At 41.3% G+C, this 22,262-nt stretch overlaps 1 protein-coding gene across 2 annotated transcripts in view; it reads right to left on the bottom strand.

Moving 5' to 3' along the window:
* Positions 1-284: 284 nt before the first annotated feature.
* far1 (fatty acyl CoA reductase 1) overlaps positions 285-22,262 on the bottom strand; it is a 36,269-nt gene continuing 14,291 nt past the window's right edge. Inside the window, exons 2-13 of one of the 2 annotated variants that reach the window (XM_075470623.1) lie at positions 19,890-19,994; positions 18,405-18,521; positions 16,704-16,879; positions 14,014-14,193; positions 12,914-13,091; positions 12,161-12,205; positions 11,610-11,737; positions 11,452-11,519; positions 9,773-9,944; positions 6,262-6,391; positions 5,755-5,882; positions 285-3,747 (exon numbers count right to left, since the gene is read on the bottom strand). In XM_075470623.1, coding sequence (XP_075326738.1) covers positions 3,588-3,747; positions 5,755-5,882; positions 6,262-6,391; positions 9,773-9,944; positions 11,452-11,519; positions 11,610-11,737; positions 12,161-12,205; positions 12,914-13,091; positions 14,014-14,193; positions 16,704-16,879; positions 18,405-18,521; positions 19,890-19,961 — 1,554 coding nt within the window. In that variant the 5' untranslated portion in view covers positions 19,962-19,994 and the 3' untranslated portion in view covers positions 285-3,587. Of the gene's footprint in view, positions 3,748-5,754; positions 5,883-6,261; positions 6,392-9,032; positions 9,205-9,772; positions 9,945-11,451; positions 11,520-11,609; positions 11,738-12,160; positions 12,206-12,913; positions 13,092-14,013; positions 14,194-16,703; positions 16,880-18,404; positions 18,522-19,889; positions 19,995-22,262 lie in introns of both variants that reach the window. The other variant, XM_075470624.1, reaches the window with a different exon arrangement.

The following is a 22,262-nucleotide window of genomic DNA, read 5'->3' as shown; positions in this document are numbered from 1 at the left end:
AGGCCGATCCTTTTTTCCGTTCAAGGCATTCGGTTTAATCCTGGAGGGCAGCATTAAATCTTAATGGAGCCGTTTAATATGCCCCTTTAATCTGGCTTCCAGATAGAGTGCTGGAAGTGGAGGACGGATGTGTTTATGCTCCACAGGAAACAGGTCAGTTGGACACACCGAGACTAATGGTTCATTCGTTTCAGCATCAATCTCGCCGTCACTCTGGTCGCGACTCAGATGGCGAGCAAACCTTTTTCTCAGCGACAGACAAAATGAAAACACTGGATCAGGAGGAGGATTAAGCAGTTTATTCTCTCTTTTTGGTTTACAAAAACAAAGGCACCCATTGATTTATTCTTTTGGAGTTTCACATTGAACACTGCACACTGTGGCCGGTGCTTATTACGCTGCTCAAAGTAGGAGCTGTGGAACGGGAGTTAGCTCGGAAACGACAGATTAAAACAGAAAGAGGACATCAACAGTGTCTGATTGCAGTAAACACTCTAGTGCAGCTTAAGCATATGGACCCATACTTTGTTGACCATTTAAAGAGGAAAGTTAGCTTAATCTGTGAGGAATAAAGTTGGAGAAATTAAAAAAAAACACCACTCCCACTGTGATGTAACAGATCAACACACCGGCCATCAAATCTGTAACAGGCAAGAGAAAAGCAGGAAACATTTCTACTGCATCTCAGCGAAAATCTGACTTTCTAAATGGTGAGAAGCTTCCGTGAAACAACAAAACAGAACAACAAGAAATGAATAAAGAGAAAACCCATGAGTTTTAAAAGCCTGTAACAGAAAGGTGAAGCACGCGTCTCCGTGTCCCAGTGGCTTGATGTCAACTGGGATCAGCAGACGAGGATTCATGTGTTCACAAATGAACACTTGGACCAGGTTCTCACATGCTGGGATTGGACTGAAAGTTGGTATTTTGACATTTTGAAAGCTGCACTTTTTCACTTCTTTGGCCGAGCTTCTACCCCAGTGATGTGGATATGTCGCAGGAAGCAGGAACTTTACACAGCTCAGGTTAAAGGGGACACAAATATCAACTTGACCTCTTTGTTTTGTCCATCCTTTGCATGATGAGGTAAAAAATTAGCCAATTCCAGATTGTACAACGAAGCAATCGGTGCGATCACAAATGATCAGATATGGTTTTTACGTCACACACACACACACACACACACACACACACACACACACACACACACACACACCTCACTGAAACAATGGCTGCTTCCAGAGAAAAAAAATTACCACCAAGTGGAATCGACCTTGCAAACACAAATTCAGCAGTTTGTGGAGCTGTTGAGCTCACGACTTTTACTGCGAGTGTCCGCCTCAGAGCCACAGATAATCTGCCTCACAGATGAAGGAGGAGATGAGAAGCTAGTCTTCATTTTCAAATCACACATAACTGCAGGCAAAAGAGTAGAGTCACATCTGGGGGTTGTTTTCATGGGAAATTACGTAAAAAATGTGTAACAATGAGCAAAAAAAAGTGATTCAGTAAAGTGAAGATTTCTGATATCAGAAGTGAATAAAAACCACAATAAGGAAAATAAGTGGACATACAGTTGCCATTCCCACCCCCCCATCACGTTCAAGATCTGTACGACAGCTGCCTTTCACAATCACAAAATGGAACTGCTCACTCGTACTATAAAATGGAAATGACACGACAGCAGTTTAATCACTCAGCCGGCTAATAACCTATTAAAATCACAGGCGATAATAGCTTTGTTAATTCATCGTTTCTCAGTCTGAAGAATAACCCGACTACGCAAAGATGTTCTTTTACAGTCACTCAGAAGGAAAAAAGTGGATCTGCACACAAGTTAATTTTAGCTCTGAACCTTAAAGATAAATATCTGTATTTACTCTTTCTATTTCCTCTGTATTTACAGCAGCTAAAGCCGGTTCAGTGAGCTCCTCTTCTGTAAACTAGCAACGCAATGACATCTGCAGAAAAATACATCTGTTATCTTTTGAGTTCTACCTAAACAGAGCTGACATAATTACAAAACAATTAGAAAACACACATCTGATTGCTCTCTTTCACATTAGAATATATTGAGAAAAGTTCAGGCACAATTCAGGGTGGATACGTCCACTCGGCACACAATGTTATGTACAATGACTCATCCTGTGAAAAATCCCACTCCACAACAACACCGGAACACAGACGGGGTGAACATGTAGGCGTTTGAAGTTACTAAGTCACCTGGAGAAGACGCATGCAGCAAACCAAAGACCAACAAGCAGATACAGCTCGCTTCTTTAAGCTAACAGGCTCAATCAATGGGGAAGGCAAACCCTGGATGTGCCCAATGAGACATTATATGGCATTTAGGGTTAATTCTTATAAAAATCTAAATTCTGTAACAGGCAAACAAACAAACAAAAAAAGATACAAGACAGAACCATTCAGGTGCAGGTCTTACAAACCTGTACGGATGATAAATGATCCGAACCACGGAACAGACCATAACCTGTAAAAGTTGCACAAACATGCACGACCTTGTAACAGAAGACTGATACAGTAACAAAGACCGGGGGGCTCGAGTTGGTGCTCCTTAAAAAGTAGTGGAACTTAAAAAGAAACAAAGAACAGGAGCCATCACCTCCATTTAAAACGATAAGTCGCGGAGAAACACTCAAAATATGACCCGGAACCGTTTCTCTGCTGAACCGTCAGCGTCGATGGTCACAAATGACTTCGAAACACAAAAAGAAACCTGAAGAAGAAGTAGCTTTTGCAAGGTCTGCTGATGCAATAATAATTTGTTTATAGGCACTCAGTAAAGCCATTACAATCCGTGTTGTGCTTGGTTGTAAGAAGGGACCTGGCCGCTGCAGTCTGAGGACTTACAGGAGTGCATTACTGTTTAAAGTTTCTTTTTGTCGAGCAGGAAGAGGGGAGAGAAGGCCAGTGAGGACTCCTGGTGGGGCACGATTCAGCACAAGCAAGCTCCTTCCCACTTAAACCTTTACAAAAAGGCTGCCAGTGCAGCCGTCTTGGTTGAAATGGCTTTAGTCTTATGCTGCTGTCAGATGAAAGCAAAGAAAAAAAAAACGCAGTCTGAGTGCTTGTTTTTTTTTTTTTAACGCTTAAACACAGAAAACCTAAAAGAATGAAGTCAAAAGTGAGCTTGAGACTTCTGGAGCAGAGCATTATCTGATGCATAGGTTTGCCAGAGGAGGCGGAAGGTGCGCAGAGGGGAAGCCGCCACCAGGAGGACCGGACCGACCGGAGGTGAACCGAATGAGGCCATGATGTGCGTTTTCTCTAGAATTAGCTCAAGCGCGGTTAGTCCGAGTGATGTGTGTTGTGAGATATAACCTGTATTTCACAAAGTGCCGGAGATCAGGCGAGAGATGCGAGATCCAACACCGCCGCGGACTCCAGGCTCGTCCAGTAACTTGTTTTTGTGTGTGTGTGTGTGTGTGTTCATGGTGTTTTCATTTCATTCCTCGAGTGTTGGGGGATAAAAACCAGCACTGTGAGCACAGGCGCCTCTCATCATCCGCAGCCAGCGTTTGTCTTCACTTCTTCATCCGCCCACCGCCGCTGCTGTCCCGGCCACATTATCTCATGGTGGAAGAAGCTCTGAAGTACGAGAGGAATTTGAAGCAGAGGCTCACCACGAAGTACCAGATGTTTCGGGCCATCTGGGATCGAGCGATGAAGACGCGCCAAATGAGCACCACCAGGACGGTGTTGAAGGTGTAGCGGATGTTCCTCAGCCTGGAGAAAGAAATCATGGACTTAAATCAGCTCAGGAAGCATTTTCAACCTAAATTATCTCCCTCGTTTCCCTTCCTGTGTGCAAAGAAGATTGACCCGAGCTCCGTTTACTCGCATCAATCCGAACCGTTTGAAAGGATTAAAATAGACTATTGTAAAATATATGCGTGATTAAGAGAAGGATAAAGCAAAGTGCAACATCCAAGCAATGCTTTAGAGATTCATCTTCTACGTAGTGACCGAGATAAATGAAAATCTGTCCGAATGCAGCTTGTTAAAGCCGAGTACACTTCAGCTCTATGCCACAAACGATTCATGACTCACAGAAGATCGATTCTGGCAAACTAGTGAAAATGTAAAGTATTAATATGTTAGTATGAGCAGTAATATTCATAATATTTCAGGTATGAGTTGGGATGCATGACATGGGGCGTAGCTACCGACCACCACACATCTCCGTCAGATGTTAATTTATCAAGCAGTAGCAGTTGGCTAAACCAAAGATCCTCTCTGAATAAACGCTACGTTAGACTGTTGAGTTGTTGTCTAATTATATTCCTGGCGTCAAATTTACGTCTTTTAATTACGAGTAGAACAGGTCCCGTGTTTGCCTAGTTTAAAGCTGTTAGCGCTACCAGTCCCGACATGTTTCTTCTGTGTTATCTATTTGCTAACACCGGACGGTGGATTTTATACTCTGCCATTATGTAGTTCTAGTCTACCTGTTGACTGTCGAAATTCCACGATCTAGTAGCAACCAGTTCCAAGTAGTAAACACGCATTACAAGTTGACAATTTAAATTACATAAATCATTTTTTAAGTTGAGCCTCAATCGTTAGATTAATTGTAAAATTAGTCGTTAGATTAGTCGACTAATTGAAAAAATAATCTCTAGATTAATCGTTTGAGACAGCTCTAGTTTATACTGTGTCCTCCTTCCCCTTCTTGTAGGTTAGTTTTTATCTTCAGTTTTTTTTTTTAGAATCTTTTATTATATTTGTTGTTGTTTAAGGTTTGTTTGAAATATTAGATAAATGTCAGTTAAAAGAAAAACAGGAGAATATTGGAAATATAAGAAAAATAAAGCATCTCCCTTAAAAGTAAACGTTTCATTACAGAGACGCTAATCTTTAAATAGTTTAAGGAACTTATATATTTTTGCTGGAAGCGGTTTCGTTGGTTCTTCTTAAAATACCCTGAAGGTGTTCCATTAAATTCAAGTTACTCCACATTCTTTACGAGGTCACAGTTCTTCGCTTTTCTTTAAGAAGGTTAGTGCGAATGTGGCCATGAGCTTTGGACATTGGGAAGTTTTACCCGTCCTGTCCCACATCTTCGGAGCCCAATTCCAATCCAGCCACGACAGACTTGCCACATACTAAAGTGACTCATTGTGGAGTGTCTGTTAATGAACAAATATCTTGGGAATCCTCCAGCATTCTTTGGTAAACTCTCAAATTAAAACGGGAACTTCAGGCAGTGCTTTGGCCTGCTGTACATGAACAGAAAGAGAAATCATTTAAAGTCTACTGTTCACGTAAAAAAACCTAACCCTGACCCTAACCCTAACCCTGTAGATTTAATCAGACAATATTGTCCTTGCTGCTTTTGGTCACATTTGACTACGTATTTAGTTCTTTGTGTGTCTGCAGGTCCTCAACTGTGTTGGCTGTGATTGGTCAGATTTTCAGATAACCCCCAATGAGTTTTTCAGTTTGATTGTGCACATCGGTCTCCATTTATTCAAGGTTACAGGTTATTTTAGAAACCATATTCATAAAATTTGGCTATTGTTGTTGTGCAGTGAAGAGGAAGCTTCTTCTTGTTTCAGGATAATTTATTTTTATCGTTCATGACAGGAAATGTTCTACTGGCAGACCTCGAGATGATGCCGTTCTTGAGATGAAACAAATTGAACTTAAGTGATGCTGTAAAGGAGCGCTCTGACCTCGATTCTGCCAGCAGATACAGATGTGGAAGCACTCCATTTTTCGTGGTTTTCTTACTTGTTGAGGTGTTTGCGTGCAGCAGGCAGCCCCGACAGCTCTTCGTTGAGGACGTATTTCTTGGTGCCCATACAGTAATTTTCCATGTACTCCGCCCAGTGCAGTTGACGCACATCAAAGTTAAACACCTGCGGGAATAAGAACAAACGGCATCAGTTCCCATTTGATTCGATTTAACAGTCGTCTCTGTCACTGAGCAGTTTCGGCGACAGCAACCGACTTTCAGAGACCTTCAGTCCCCGAATCTGACACTTGAGTTGACCAGCATGTCTTTAAGAAATGCAAATTCCTCCAGACAGTTATCCTGAACAATCTCTCTGTTCATTACAGTCTGACGTCAGAGGTGAATGAATGACTCACTCGGCTGCCAGCAGCCTACTATCAGACATTAACACAGCGAGCTGTAGATTCATCTGCCGTGTGACGCGAGGCTGACACGGGCAACAAAGGGACAAAGTGTAACTGAAGCACAATACAGATCCATGTTTAAAACAGCGTCCTTTATACCTTCTTATCCTCAGGACTCATCTGGGCCAGCAGCATGGCCACGTTGTCTGTGTTCCACATCCAGGAGTGACTGGTGAAATACTCCAAGACCATCATGGCTTTGTGGAGGCGAGAGATCGTCTTCATCATCCTGTAACGAACAATATGTAAGTGCCAGGAGGGGAAGAAGCAAAGCTGCTGAAGAAGAATGAGACACAGACAGTAATGGAATGGCTCAGTGATAGAATGGGGAAACGGTGGGATAAAGAGGCGGTGAAATGAGGGGGATAGTGGAACATCGTGTCAGGGTGTTGGGAGCAGCGGCAGAAGTTAAGACTATCGAAAAGAAACTTAACTTTATAACAGAGAGCAGAGTCAAATTCACTCTCCGTTTAATATTTGACTAACAAATGGATGCACATATTTCAATGGACACGTTAGATTGTGCCATGGGCTTGACTTCAGAATTTAACTAAGAAGATTTTGATTATTTTAAGGTCACAATATGAGCAAAACAGTGCTATGAGTTTGCTTTCAAACAAATTCATCATTTTGTTTCTCATCATTATTAAGCATTTCAGGAAAATGCTACGGCTTTATATTTGTACACAATTTTTAACTTTTTTTTTTTTTAAACTTTAAAATGACTTTACAAAGACAGACTGAGCCGCTCCACTCCAACTCAACAGCAAGTCAGAGTTGGTTTTAAATGCTAAATAAATAAAACTACATCCACACTGTGCATTTCTCGTCTGGTTGACCACTCAAAGCACTTTTGAAATGAAATGTTTATATATTATGGTGCTTATATAATTAAATAATTACAATTCTACATCTAAATACACACATCTTTGCTTTTTAATGTCACATTCACGTGAGCGACAGGCTCCATCGTGGGCGTAATAAACACACTTGGCTGTGTACTTCACCCACGGGATACGCAACGCCACCACGATAAACACACTTATCCACACTTATCCCACCCACCCCCGGCTCTATCACACACATTCACACACGGATGGATGCGTCGGAGGCAAAGTGTTGCCCAGGGACAATTCAACATGTGGTCAGAGGAAGCTGGGACGTCATCTTCCTTCTGAGCTACAGCTGCTTCACACAAAAGTGCAGCAAGTTGTAGAACAAAGCAGCTCGAAAGAATCGGAGGATCATTTATCCTTTGTTTCAGGGCCGTCACGTTCTGCACATCCACACACTTCAACACACCCCTACGGGAAAGCGCGCTTCACTGGATTTGATGAGTAAATCCCTGCTTTACAAAAGGAACGCCTATTTACAGCGAGATCAGGGAAGACGCTGCAATTTCAACTATTCGTAGTCCTCCCATCTGCACGCTGTTATTGGATGAGGTCTGCTCACCTTTATCCAAAAGGTGGCACCCAGATGTGTTCCAAACACAGCAAAATGAGAACAAACAAGGAAAATTATCAGACGTTGGGGGTCTCAGCGGTGAAATGCACCACCACCCATTCCTACTGGGTCACAAGACATGAGCGGCAAGTGCGCGTATAATAATTCTGCCAGGTCTGCCTTTGATTTAAGTCATTAGAAAAGCTGCAAATAAAAGGATTTCAAACTTTCATAGCACTGTGTAAAGTCAGGCATGTGATTTCTGCTCTGTGGGCAGTGATGGATACAAATCAACAAAGACTAACTGGATTTAATTAGAGTATATGCCGGGAGGACGGACAGACTTACAAATATACTTACAAATTGACCTATGACCAAAATGCTATAAGCTAAAACATTGTTCCACTCTTATATAAACAAGAGTGAACACACATTTAATACGATGAGCTTAATCAACACTATCGTCCTCCTGGTAACAAGTAAATCCAGGTAACACTCTCCATTTGTGTTAGTTTTGCCATGGCTGGGAGTTTGATCATCAGTTAAGGTGTAGATGTAGTTCGTGTGAGCATGTAAGAAAACAGTAATACACACTATTGTGAGGCTTAAAGAATCTGAGTCCGTCATTCAAGCAGCTTCTGAACTACACAGGAATCAACAGCCTCAATCCAACGTTGGATCTGTGAGATTTAAAATATTTACACTAACAGAGGCAGATTGAGAGGAGTCAGATTCTTTCAGCCAAGGGGAATGATTAAAAAAAAAGATGAGACAAACATGCTTCGTTGGCAGCTCAGGAAAGGGAGGGAGAGTTATATGCGAGTGGTGAAAAAAACAAAATAGATTCAAACCACACCACTACAGAGTAAGTGAGGCACTACTGTAAGCCAAGCTCATTTCAGACAGCAGAACCGTGCGAATGAAATCTGGGTGACGGGAATTGTGAATGAGAAAGACTTTGCATTGAACTGGGCTAGAAACATCTGCTGTCTGAAATACCGCCAGCATAATAATGCGGAAACATGCAGTGGCGTTGCTTTCAGTGGGACGCAAAATGCCTCCAACTGAGCAGAAATTTTGGGATTGGCCAAGAAGTCCCGTGGTGCCCACTGATTTCCCTTTATTAAGAGAGAAAAAGTGAGGGATCAGGAATGTCATGTTCACAAAAAAGTGACTGGAGTCATCTTCTTTGAATAAAATCTTTAAAACATGCTTGCGTAAAAAATCAAATGTCATGTCACAAAGTCCAGATGATGCCATGAGGGTCAAGCCAAGACACTGCAAGACACTTCTTCTGCCCTGGACCCATCCTCGTTTCCACAATCCCAGAAAAAGCACACAGGGTGGGAGGGTGGGGTTGTGGGAACATGAGGGAAAGGTGGGGGCTGTGGCAGGAGGAGGGGGTGGGGCAGTTGCAACCTTACCGGGGCTTGCGGCCCATCAGCATGAGATAGCCGTCATAGAGCAAGGCGGGCAGCGTGTGGCTGACAGTGGTCCAGTACCGATTAGTAAAAGGGTTGGACCGCAGATTGACATTGGGCCTTCTGAAGGCCTGCTCTAAGGGATTGGTCTTGAAGGTCATGTTTATACAGTACTCTGTAGGGGAGAGATACATAAATGATGGGACAAGGAGGACAGAGAGGATGAGATGAAGAGGAACGTGTGTTCCTGCTCTTATCGATATAAAACCAAAGCGCAGGCCCTGTGCAACGGCTCAGCCTCTGCTAGCTCGTCATTAGCACCATCGTGTGACACTAGATTCAGTCGTCACCGTTGGGATAACGCAGCAGCTAGCAGAGAACTGTCAAGGCCCGACATCTGCCGACTTAAATCCACCTCTGTCCATTTCTGAGCAGGACTGAGGTGAACGTAGCGCTAATGTTTTGGAAACCCAGCTGAAAATAAAACAAGAGTAGCAAAAATGTAAAGAGTGCAGAACCCATCACTGATCCCGTTCAGTTCAGGGGAGCGCTGGGTTATGCATTCTTCAAGTCAAACAAAACCGCACACAAGCATATTTTAAACACATTAACAGCTACGGTGTTAGCCAGCTACACTACAAGAAAAGTGAAAGGATAAAGCAGCAGAGATGTACAAGTGTGAGGGGGCTTTCGCCATTAGCAGCACAGGTACGGCACGTCCGAGTTGGCGACGATGAGGTTACCTGGGCTCTCGTCCAATCAGCCTGAGGTACAGATCATAGAGGAAGGCCGGAGCCTTGTGGCTCACAGCGATCCAGTACTGATTGATTAGGTGATTGGATGTGAGATTAACATTGGGCCGACGGAAGGCCTGCTCAAGGGGATTCCTCTTGAATGTGGATATTACATGGTACTCTAAGAAGAAAAGGTTGTTCAACACAGGGGATAAATGAGTAGTTTCAAGACTTTATATACATTCTGGATTTAGTCCACAGCTGTTGGAGAAAAAGGCAAAACTGTAACAAAGCTTTATGCCGATTCAACCCACATTATGACCCATTTTAACACAGAACTACTGGATAAAATGTAAACAAGTCATAAAAGGCGAAAAGTATTTGGGCCAACTTTTTGTCTACTACAGTTGCCGAAGAAAAAGAAAAAAAATGTAATAAGAAACCTTATCTTTTAAGTTAAAAGGCTGTATGCTTTGCTTCTTAATTCAAAATGGGGTCCTTTAATGAGATTCCCACACTATCCACATCAGATCGTTGGTTGAGAAGCAGTAATAACAGAAATTATTGTGGGAAACTGCTTGGAAAAGAGGAAGCACTTTGAGGACATGCTTGCCAGATCTATCTATCTACGGGCAAGCTTCAACCAGCCTGATAAACAAAGTGGAACCAATAGGTTACACCCAACTCCTGCCACAGCAAGCCAGGCACAGAGCACAACTTCCCCACATAGAAAAGCCTTCACTGACGTTTGCTCTCCTCTTTCAGTCAAGAAAAACTCTCCAGTTCTGATAACTGATCTGTAAAAGTTCTTCAGGAGCTGCTATGATTGAAGACAACCGGACTCTCTTTTAGCAAGTAAACAGCTGCCTCAAAAAACTTACAATTTTACTTCGACATCATTGTGGAGTATTTAATGGAGAGTTTTCTTCTTTTTTTTTCCTATAAAACAAATACTGTTTATTGCACTTAACTTGACTCTGGAGTTTTATGATAGCAGCAGAAATGGAGCTTAATTATCATTATAGCATGCAGGTTTCTGACTCCGAGCATAACTGTGTCTTATCCCCCCACCCCACCCCCACATCTCAGCCACTAAAGGCTTTACCAGCAGGAAAGGTTTGGAAATTTGAATTAGACATTTACATGCAACCGTATTCCAGTTTCTTTTCGAGTGCTCCAATTAGAATAACCAGCTTTCCAATTGGATCAGCGTTTACGCTGGTTGATGTGCGTTTATATCAACTGTTGAACAGCCAGAGCTCTTTAAAAGCTTTAAGGATGGCTGAACTTTAGAGGTTTCATGAAGTGACTTAAGTACAATTTTAGCTTGTCCTAATCTTTTAACCTCAGGACACATAAGGTAGGCAGAAATCATTGGACTTGCAGTTAGCAGCCAGAGATTTACTCCCAATCACAGCATTGTGAAAAGGCATTCAAATAATGATTAATCCCAAAAAAAAAAAAAAAGGGGGCCGTGATTGTGGTTGTAAAAATGCAAAAATAACATACAACTTGTAGTTAAAACTCAATTCTTCTGCTCTGAAGCAATCAGAACAAAAGCAGGTGCAGGTGTGGCAGGCAGTGGATCAGATTACAATCAGGGTATGTCATTAGAGGCCACAGCTTTAAGCTTTCATTGTGGGGGCTTTTATACAGGCTGTGTTCAGACGAGATTTAAAATGTCATACCGACTTCTCCCCAACGAAACGGGTTGATTCCACCTGTTGTGCAGTTGTAAACCATGAGGTTTTTCAGCCTGCGAGGGAGATGGGATATTTCAGAGCTTTAAAGACACAAGATCTCGATACGAGTTGATCAGAACATGCATGTGGGTGGGTCCTCCAACCTGTTACGCGTCTGGGATCCAGAGTACCAGGCTGCAGCCAGCGTGGCGTTGATGACCACATCTACTGGCACCAGGTCAGCCACAGCATCGTTGGACGCTCTCATCGTACGCAGGATTCCCTTACCAGCCTGCACAGGAGCAGGGAGAAAGATTATGAATGAAGTTTGAATGAAAACAAAAGCCTAAAAACAGGCCAGGCAAAACTGTGACCCAAAGGATTGTGGGATCTAACGTGTTGTACAATGAGACATGAAAACAAAATGAGATCAACAAAAAGATCTGTATTCTCAAGTGGAGCTTTGACCGCCTGGTAAAGGTGTCGGAGTGCTCGGGGAAGTCTGTAAATCTGTCACTTCAACAGCTGCCAGCTACAGGTGTTCATTCATTTCAAGCTGTGGCCCAATGAGGCAGCTGCATTCCAACATTTTTCAACCCTTCATGCTCATTTATTGATTTATTTGTGACCAGACAGAACCTCAAACCCTCGCAAAAGACTATACAAACAACAAACTTTCACCACAACCAATAACAGCGTTTCTCTCTGTACTTACGGCGATGAATATTCCACTAGGTCCATTGAAGTTGTCGATCCAGCCCTGAAATACAGAGTATAATATCTGAAACAAATAACCGATTGACCAAATTCTTTGATAAATCACAAAAGAAACCATCATAAATCAACTATAAGTCTTAACTATAGCTATTAACCATTAATTCTGAGTCTAAAAGATGAATGTGTGTCTTTCAGAAAGATGTTCAGGAGCTGAGGAACTTTCCAGAGACTAGCCTGGTGCAAAGCCAAGCATCTTTTCTTCACTCCAGATCCCACAAATTCCTACTGCAGCTATTATCACGTTCGCTGCTCAGCTGCACAGTGCGCCTGTGTGTGGAGAGCCAAAAAGTTTGGAGATTGAGATCTAAATTTGGGTCCTGAGGAATGGCCACGACAGATCTGTTCTGACCCTCGTGCCTTTTTCATGTGGTGCAGAAAACATTTCCACTTGTTAGCTACCCGTTAAGTAAATAGGGACTTTGTAGCCCTGTTTTTCAGCCTCTTATGCTGACAACTTGAGCGCAACGTCACCTTTTGAGCATCACCGTATCTTAAGAAGTTTTGCACTGGTCAGTCACGACATCAAAAGACAGGTGACAGCTGAGGTGAATAACGTTGATCAGCTATACTGTGGCTGATCGGTGCATATCCGAAATGACATTTTAAAACAGTAACCAAAATCTAAATGAATTCCAACTTAAAATGATCATCATGAACAAGCAGTGCAACACTGACAGCCTGTATTACTCACAGGGAAAGGATCGTTCCAGCTGGCTCCAACTATGGAGGGTCTGACGATGGCTACGTTGATGTCGCCGGCCTCCTGCAGCACCAGATACTCGGCCAAAGCTTTGGTGTAGGTGTAGGTGTTGGGACGCTCCCCAATCAGCTTGGGAGTGAGTGCCGTCACCAGATCGTCATCCATCCAGCTGGAACGCAAAAAAATACCCAGTTTGCCTTTTATTAGTTACATTTTGCTCATCCTGGTCAACTGTGTGAAACAATGCTGTGTTTTTGGGCAGATGATATGCTCCCATTTGTCAACATGGTCAGTGTTTCTGCCTCTTAGCTTATAGGTAACTGAAGCTAAGCTCATAAAAAGGTTATACAACCTGTGGCTTAAATATTACATATATGATTATCTAAAGATGTAGCAAAGTCCATTTTCTTTTTAAAGATTTGGAAAGAACACAGACAAATATCAGAAACCATGAACGTCTTGATGAAGCACGTTTGAAACAAAGCTAAAGGAGCGGCTCGAGGTATGACCCACAGTTTGTGTAAAACGCATCAATCTGTACGACCTTTAACATAAAACCTGCACACCAAGCCTAAATCTAAGGGTGGGACATATGGAAAAATACACCTGTGAGACATTAAAATTCAGTTTCACTGTTTAACCAATACATACAAACCAGAAGCCTCGAGAGCAAGTCAGCGGGTCAATCTCCACTCTACATATTAAACTCTGCTTCCTGTTTTGCTGCACAGACTCATATGAAGTTCTCTGAAAGGTTTCATGCAACCATACATAGAATCCCTCAGAATCGTTGCACTAATCTCACGCTACAGATTTCTAATGCTTCACTAATCTAACTCAAACCCAGCGGCATTAGAGGTACCGAGCAGCTGCTTATCATACAATCAGGGCAAAGCTGGCATGCTCAGGGGAATCACTGACATTAATCTTTATATCTTACTTCTGGCTTTTAACGCTCATAGCAATCTGAAGAAATACTGTTTCAAATGCTCAAGCGTAATCCTGTGTCGCTATACTGCGATGTAAAGTTCATCTGGTCTTCTGTGTACATAAAGAAAAAGCTGAAACAGTTTGGAAACGGTTCAACTTACTCCAGAGTATCGATGAGTTTGCGGTAGTCTACGGGTGGAGGGTAGACTACTTCTTCAATGACCTCTCTGTCACAGTGGGCGTAGGCTGTGGAGATGTGAAGAAAGACCTCCAGGTGCTTCATCCGGTGCGCCAGCGCCAGCATCTTCTGGGTGGCCAGGACATTCAGCTGCATTGCATCTCTGAGAGGGGGAAGGAAGACAGGAAAGCTAATTCAGTGGATGAAATCAACTGACCTAAATGTTAGTGGAGCTAAAAAAAAAAAAAAGTGAGAAAACGCCTACTGATCTGCAACATAATGGCTGGAGAAAGTGCTGCTATAGCAGTCTTCATCTCATCAGTGGAAAACCTGACCTACTAAAGCTCACTGCTAATTAGGTTATGTCAAGTTTATTAAAAATGACGGGGGAACACGTGTCAAAGCCTAGTCTGGAACAACATCTGGCAGCTGCAAGGACGCCAGATTTGACCCCGATTGTACAGAGGAAACCAACACTGTAACTGATGAGCTGCACGAATGAACAAGAATCAAACTCAAAAGGTTACAGAAACTTTCAAACTATTCAAATGTCATTCAAAGCACTCCGTAAGTGACTGACGAGTGAAGAAACAAAGTGTGAAAAGTGAGACATTTCACTGTTTGGTGAAAAATATGAGCTCATCTTGAATTTGATTTTAACAAAGCTGGGATCAACTAAAGGCCGGAAAAGTAATGGAACAGCTTATTGGGTTAATTAGGCAGGTAGTTGGGTTAATTAGCAGCTTATTAGGTTATTTAGGCAGTTTATTTGGTTATTTAGGCAGCTTATTGGGTTATTTAGGCAGCTTACTGGGTTATTTAGGCAGCTTACTGGGTTATTTAGGCAGCTTACTGGGTTATTTAGGCAGCTTACTGGGTTATTTAGGCTGGTAGTTGGGTTATTTAGGCAGCTTACTGGGTTATTTAGGCAGCTTACTGGGTTATTTAGGCCGGTAGTTGGGTTAATTAGCAGCTTATTGGGTTATTTAGGCAGCTTACTGGGTTATTTAGGCAGCTTACTGGGTTATTTAGGCAGCTTACTGGGTTATTTAGGCCGGTAGTTGGGTTATTTACGCAGCTTATTTGGTTAATTAGGCAGCTTATTGGGTTATTTAGGCAGCTTACTGGGTTAACTGGCAACAGGTCAGTTACATGAATGGATCTAAGAAGAGCACCTGAGAGACGCAGAGTCTCTCAGGGGTAAAGATTGCCGGAGGTTCAACAGTCCGCAAAACACTGCATCAACAACCTTTGGAGCAACTTCAGAATAATGTTCCTCAATGTAAACTTTGAATATTCCATCATCAACAATCCAAAGGGTTAAAAATCATGAATGCAGCGTCCTCCAGACTAAAGAGAAGAGGAACCTGGGATCTGGCTGGTTGTCAGCTCTCAGGTTAAAGACGGTATGCGGGAGCATTCGTATAGAACTGGCAACTTGCACATCTGGAAAGGCTCCATCAATTCTGGAAGGTATCTACAGGTTTCAGAGCAACATCTGCTCCCATCCAGATGATGCCTTGAATATTTCAGCAAGACAATGTTTAACCAGCATGGCTTCATAGTCAGTGTTTCACCCATATTTAAAATGCAACAAAGACCCAGCTAGAATCCGCTTTCAGATGAGAATGGGACCACATTCCTCTCCCTTAGGTCCAACAGCTGGTCCCCTCAGTTCCCAGATGTGTACAGATGTTGTTAAAAGAAGAGGGGATGCTACAGTGGGCATTTTGGACTAGTCCCAACTTTTTTGATACGTGTTGCTGCCATCAAACTCGAGATCAGCTCATATTTTCCATAAAATAGTAAAAGGTCTGAACTTTCAACATTTGATGCGTTTTCCATGTTCTCATGTGAATAAAATGCTGCTTTTAATTTACATTTACACTGCAAACCAATATTTTGGATATGCAATTATTAAAAGAACATTGAAATAAAAGTAATTAGAGATGATATAAAAGTTAAGAGTAATGATATGTATTATATTAGTATAATTATACAGTATAATAACATTAGAATTAAATGATAACCAATAATTATACAAGAAACACAAAAATCTATAGAAAAATCTCTGAATTTCAATTTTTTAATGTGGATTTTAGGAGGTATTGTGGAAGCTAAACATGTCCAAACTGCACTTAACTGATCTAAATGTATTTTTCTCTTCTTAAAAATAAGCCAAATTTGCTAAAAACTCGAACTACACATTTTGCGAGGACGTTCACACATAAAAAAGTTAAGTTGTCAGCGATTTGAATGCATTTAATTCGATGTGAAACTGCAGGAACTTTGCAGCAAAGCTTCGAAAAGAAACCTTTTCTTTTCTTTTCTCACGCTGGGAACAAAACTTCTCTTTCAGGCTGCAAGCAGAGCTTAATCTGCAGTAATTTGTCAAAGCTGCATCTTCAGTTCAGCAGGAAGAAATGGAAGGCTTGCCAGGTGTTATGCATCTCTGTGTACTGCAAACATTGGGCACAATCTGTCAACACTGCGCTTTCAGAGCCAAACCAAAAAAGACCCGTAAAATTATACACACACCGTCCTGCCCGGGGATCATTTATTGTAATGAATAACAGCTCAGACCATCACCAGCTCTGGTGCACACAGCAGAAAGTGGTTACAATTATATTTTCAGGGGGAGAAAACTGAAGAAAATAGAGAAAAATCACTTACTTGAGCGGCTCGTTAAAGCGGATGGTGGCGGCGCAGTGGAAGACCATGTGAATGTTTTCGGCCAGGATGCTCTGATCCCCTTTGCTCAGATTCAGCTCAGGCTGTGTGAGGTCACTGTTCACTGCTATGATCTTCTCTGCGAAGCCTGGCTGCTCAGCTTGCAATCTTTCAAACAACTGAGAAGAAAAATATACCACGACTTTAGGACATGAAAAACGGCAATAAAAAGGTATAAATCCACCTCAGAGTCGCCTCACATCAGCAGCCTGTCGCACCAGCCGAGGGTAAACATGATTATAGCTCAGTTTTTAAACTTTTATTTGCACAATTAAACCTCTAGTGCTGCTTTGGGGTTTTAAATGGGTAATAAACACCAAGTAATAACAGTAAAACTATCATATTTAAAACAAATCTGCACATTTATGAATAAAGCAGCCATACATGATAGTTAATCCCATTAAAGATAAATAAAGTGAACTCTAGTACCCTGGTATTAATAATCCTGATCATTCAGATTAAACCCTAAAAACAGATTTAGCCCCTCCATGATCCATTTTGATAATTTGTTATTGCCACTGTTTACCGAAGAGAAAACAAATAAGCAAATAAGCAAACAAGCAAATAACAGAATGACTTGTGTGTCAATAAAGTTTCAGTTTTAGAGCTTCATTTACTTAAAGTTTCCGTAGATGGATGTAAATGCAAACATAAAAGCACTTAAGGCATTTCTTGTGGCTAATGAAGAGCTCATCAAGTTCAAAATTTACTTTTTTGCTCATCAACCAGTTGCAGAGGATTTATTGACCATAAAACAGCATTTTTTCCCCATTATTTTACAAAGTAGCTTCAATACTTGTTGTTGGAATATAAATTAGCCTTTAGCGTCATTTTAAAGGGAAATTACAAATACATAACCACCACTTTAACTTGTGTTCTACTTGTCCTGACAATTACAGACATTGTTGAGATATAGTAGTGAGCTACTTTGGTTTGATTGACAGTCGTGGTGGGCATGTTGGTCAGGGAAGGCTGTATTAGTCTCAGAAATACAGCACTGCTGGTGACTCTCCTTCATCCAACAGACCCTAAATTTACCCACATCTGATCCTTTGTGGGCTTTACTTTTGGACCCTGTGCCTACTTCCTCAACAGATCTTGGCTGGATGTTGTGAAGAGGTTTTTCTTCACTGCAAACATTCGCTTTAGTTGTTCTTCAAGGCATTTTTGGCGTTGCTGAATGAATCCGGATTGTTTTGTGTGAAGCTGAAGGGCGTTTGTTCCCCCATCTAATCATAATCTCGTTCACTTGCATCGGCAGATCTTAGGATCAAACTTTCTCATGAACAGCTTCCAAATGCACATTTGACATCTGGAATCGAAACAGACCCATCATCCTCTGGATTAAACATGAGAAACCTTTGAGTCTGAAAATAAAGCGACTGATCAAAAATGGCTCCAATTGCCGAATGGTTAAGTTGATATTTTTGTTATACCCCTTTAAATAAAGCTGAAAGTCTCCACTTCAATTCACATCCATCGTGGTGGTGCACAGAGGCAGATTCATAAAAACATCGCTGTTAAACCCATGAAGACCTGACCTCACTTGTTGCTCCTTCGAGGGAGGTGCACATTCAAAGCTGCGAGGCGGAACCAGTTTTAAGTTCACATGCTTTCACACAGCAGATAGCACCATCCTCTCACCTTGGAATTAATCATATCTGCAATTCGGGCCTTGGGGCTCTGCCCGGCTTTTGACCTGACCATCACATAGATGGCTCTGACCTCGGGGCAGGACCTCAGCAGCTTCTCCAGCAGCACCTGCAATCACAAACAAGCAGAGTATATAACAATTTTCTTACTTAAGACCAAGTACAAGGATATAATGTAATGCTTCTTCCTCTGTAGCATCCAAACTAAATAAATAAACAAACCATGGCTGCTGCAATATTAACCCTCATACTTGATTTAAAACAACTTAATTTCTGAAAAGGGCCATTTTTGTCTTTGTATTTTTAAAAACCTCATATGTTAATTTTTTTTCCACTTTTTTCCATAGATCTTTTATTCCACTTCAGTTCTGATCATAACTACCAAGTTTTCAATTATTTTCAAAAATGTAACCCTTTAAATACTGATTTATATGATGTAAACACCAATTTCTGTAAAAAACAAACAAAACAAAAAAACAAAAACTGCTTGATTTTCAATATATAGAATGCAAAGTGGAATTGTTGAGCGGGGATAATTATGGTCTGGGATATGTCAATGATCAGCAACAACATTGATTTTTAGGGATTTTTAATTTTTTTGCCATTTAGCGAGGATGAGCACCGAAAACCTGTGTGCCATAATCTAATGCTGTATTCATTATAATGGATGTCTATGGGAGCCGTTTCTGTAATCTGCCATTGCAGAAAAACTAAAAAGCTGTAAAAACTGATGTTGTAGCTCATCAATGACATATCCCAGACCTAATAATCCCCCATAGAATATTTCACTTTGCATTGCGTATATTGAAAATATAGCAGTTTTTGTGTGTGTTTTAACAGAAATTGGTGTTTACCTCATATACACTGGTAATTAAAGGGTTATTTTTTTTTTTAAATAATTGAAAACTTGGTGGTTATGATCAGAACTGAAGTGGAAGAAAGATTTATGAAAAAAAAGTGGGAAAAAAATATTAACATATGGTATTTTGGGGATCATTTTAGAAGGGGACAAAAATGTCCCTTTTCAGAAATTAAGGAGTTTTTTTTCTACACAATGAAAAATTGCATTGTATATGATGTGTGTTTGAAATTTGAAAAAAAATAGTCAAAACTCCACAACTGGACCAAATATGATGCGCATCACGATTTCCAGTGTGAAATTAGAGGAGAAAGTACACCCAAAGTGGACAAAAATGTCCCCCATCAGGGATTAGGGTGAAAGATTCGCCACTTTGTGTCTGTTGTAAAACCAAACTTAGATCTTCAGCTCTGGTTTTCTTCAGTTTAAGGTGACATCTGAATATTTTTATGCTAATGTTGTTTAACTGGATGGTAAGCTACAGTAATGACACTCCTAAAACTCCATTTTACCTCCATCTCATGTTGGAGGCATCCGCCTGACAGAAATCTAAGCAGTGGCTCATAGACTTGAGTTGGGTCATGTTCTATTTACTTTTAAATTAAATCACTACCCCACCTTGCCCATGAAGCCTGTGGCGCCAGAGATCAGCACATTTTTCCCTGCATAGTATTCCGGGATGTTCACCATGATGTCTGCAGTCCCGTTTCAGTGACACTCCACCTGCACACACATAAAAAACACACAAACTTTAAGACTTTAAGGGTAATAAAACCAGAGTAAAATGCAGATAAAAATCAACAACGCCACGTAGGAAAGGGAAGCTTCAGTACTTTAAGGACTGCTCAAGGTGAAGTGGAGGGATCTTTATCAACTGCACTCATTAAAGGAACTCAAATGCATCAGGAAAAGCAGGAAATACTCAAGTCAGTCCTTGTTAAATAATGTCCTAAAACTAGTTCCTCAGTCAGTTTTGACCATGTGAAGCATGAAGAGTTTCTATGCTTTCTTATAGGAGAATTCTGTCTGCTTTCAGCTGGCACTGAAAATAAAATATAACATATATATAACAAAATATATTGGCATCAATAATGAAGTTTTTTACAACTTTTAAATCTTAAATAAGTCATGATTAAATATTGTTGCTGAGATAAGTTAAGTTTCACGACCGTTTTTGCGGGCTTTAACATCTGTATTCAACTCAAACTGGAGGCTTAAGATTGGTTGAACACTACTTTCATATAAAGACCCAGGATAATTTCCTAAGATCTTTAAATTGTTAATTCAGAGCCAGACAAATATTTGAGTCATACGACTATCACAAAATAACTATGTGGGAATATTTCATCGCTGCTGTTGAGTGAATTGATAACAGGACCTCATCAAACAGGTTTTGTTGGTTTTAACACCGCACAAACTTGTTCGGCTGATAACGGCCTATTCAGAAGATAACTCATCAGATCATTAACTCACTGGTTGTGGTGTGAATAAAACATATTACAGCAGTTGTCCAAACAACGTAAAAGCCAAAACCATCCTGCTGAAATCTGTAATCTGGATTGAAAGATTAAAATATTGGATTTATTTCCACCTCCTCAAACACCAACTTCCATTTAGACTTCTTCTGCGTTTGGACCATAAGCAAGCTTGTGTCATGAAGACTGTGACGAACAGACACAGGGCGCATACTGATCCTGAGGTAGGGGAGGAATGTTTGTTCTGTTCCCAGGCTGAGACCCTGGAACATCCATTCAGCCAGTGTCCTCGGCTGACACCGCCGTTCGACCTTCTAAGAAGGTGGTTTCAGGATTTTGGAGAAGATTTTTCTCTTGGTTTGTTTGCGCTCGGTCCAAAAATACTGTGTAAAAAGAAAGACTGTGCATAGGTTGGTCAATTTCATATCCGGTTCTGCTAAGCTAGCCGTTGGCTCAAATTATAAATCATAACATCTCAGAGACGAAAGCAGCACAAACGCCAGTTTTAACGGCACAAACGGAGCACTAAAAAAGTGATGGTGACCTTTGGATGACCTAAAAAATAATCTTTAATATCTCAGAAACCAAAGCAGCACAAATGAAAATTTTAACGGCACAATCTGGAGGCCTACAGTCAGACGGGTAATTTATGCTCTGTGACGGGGAGTTAACTCTAAATTTCTGATAATAATCTGGTTTGTTTTGCTCATGAATCAATTGAAGATGTGACCTGAACTCTTCGTGCTTCAAGTGGTCAATAAAAGGACTTTGGAAAAACCACAAAGATGGGATTGCTCATTCGTTTGTCTGGTTCGCAGATGAGGACACAAAGATGGACGAAGTGTGGAAACACAAATACATGCAGGACTTACTTCCATTCATCCAAACAAAGCATCAGTTTTCTCTGGCATCAAAGGTGCCACTTATGGTCTGACCAGCATCAGGGGAAATAAAGACCGATTACTCAGAGTCCCGATTATTGATGTCTCACTTAATTTGTGTAATAACCATTCAAGCAGACACACAGTGCATGAGAGGACACAAAGACTCGCAGGTGCACGGGCAGCCAGAAACAGCAACGGGCATAAGGTTTACTCTGATTTTTCTGAAAGCGTATGGATGTATAAATGAAAGGACATGCCAGAATTTCCAACACTACACCGAAGACCAATAAGATTCTAGTTCAGCACTAATTTCTGAATCCATAACGCTAAATTCTACACAAATCAAGCCAGAAATCTTTCTGGTTCTAAATGTTAACAGTCATTAGCCGCTTTCGGACTGTAGGAACCTTTGGCAGTTCTAATAACCTTTTAATCCGCGGGGCCGTTTTCTCCCGTGTTCGGACATACAGGAACTCGGGGCTATCTCCCTCAGATCCTATAACTATTTAGCTCCTTCTCCGAGGTCGGGTCTTTTCATGGTTCTATAGAACGAATATGACGGAGGTGTGTGGTGGTCGGTAGCTACGCCCCATGTCATGCTGTCATGGCTGAAATGTTTCATCATACCACAC

Source organism: Odontesthes bonariensis, chromosome 7 (assembly GCF_027942865.1).
Source record: "Odontesthes bonariensis isolate fOdoBon6 chromosome 7, fOdoBon6.hap1, whole genome shotgun sequence".
Classification (NCBI taxonomy): Eukaryota; Metazoa; Chordata; class Actinopteri; order Atheriniformes; family Atherinopsidae; genus Odontesthes; species Odontesthes bonariensis.
This window is presented reverse-complemented; position numbering and strand designations above follow the sequence as displayed.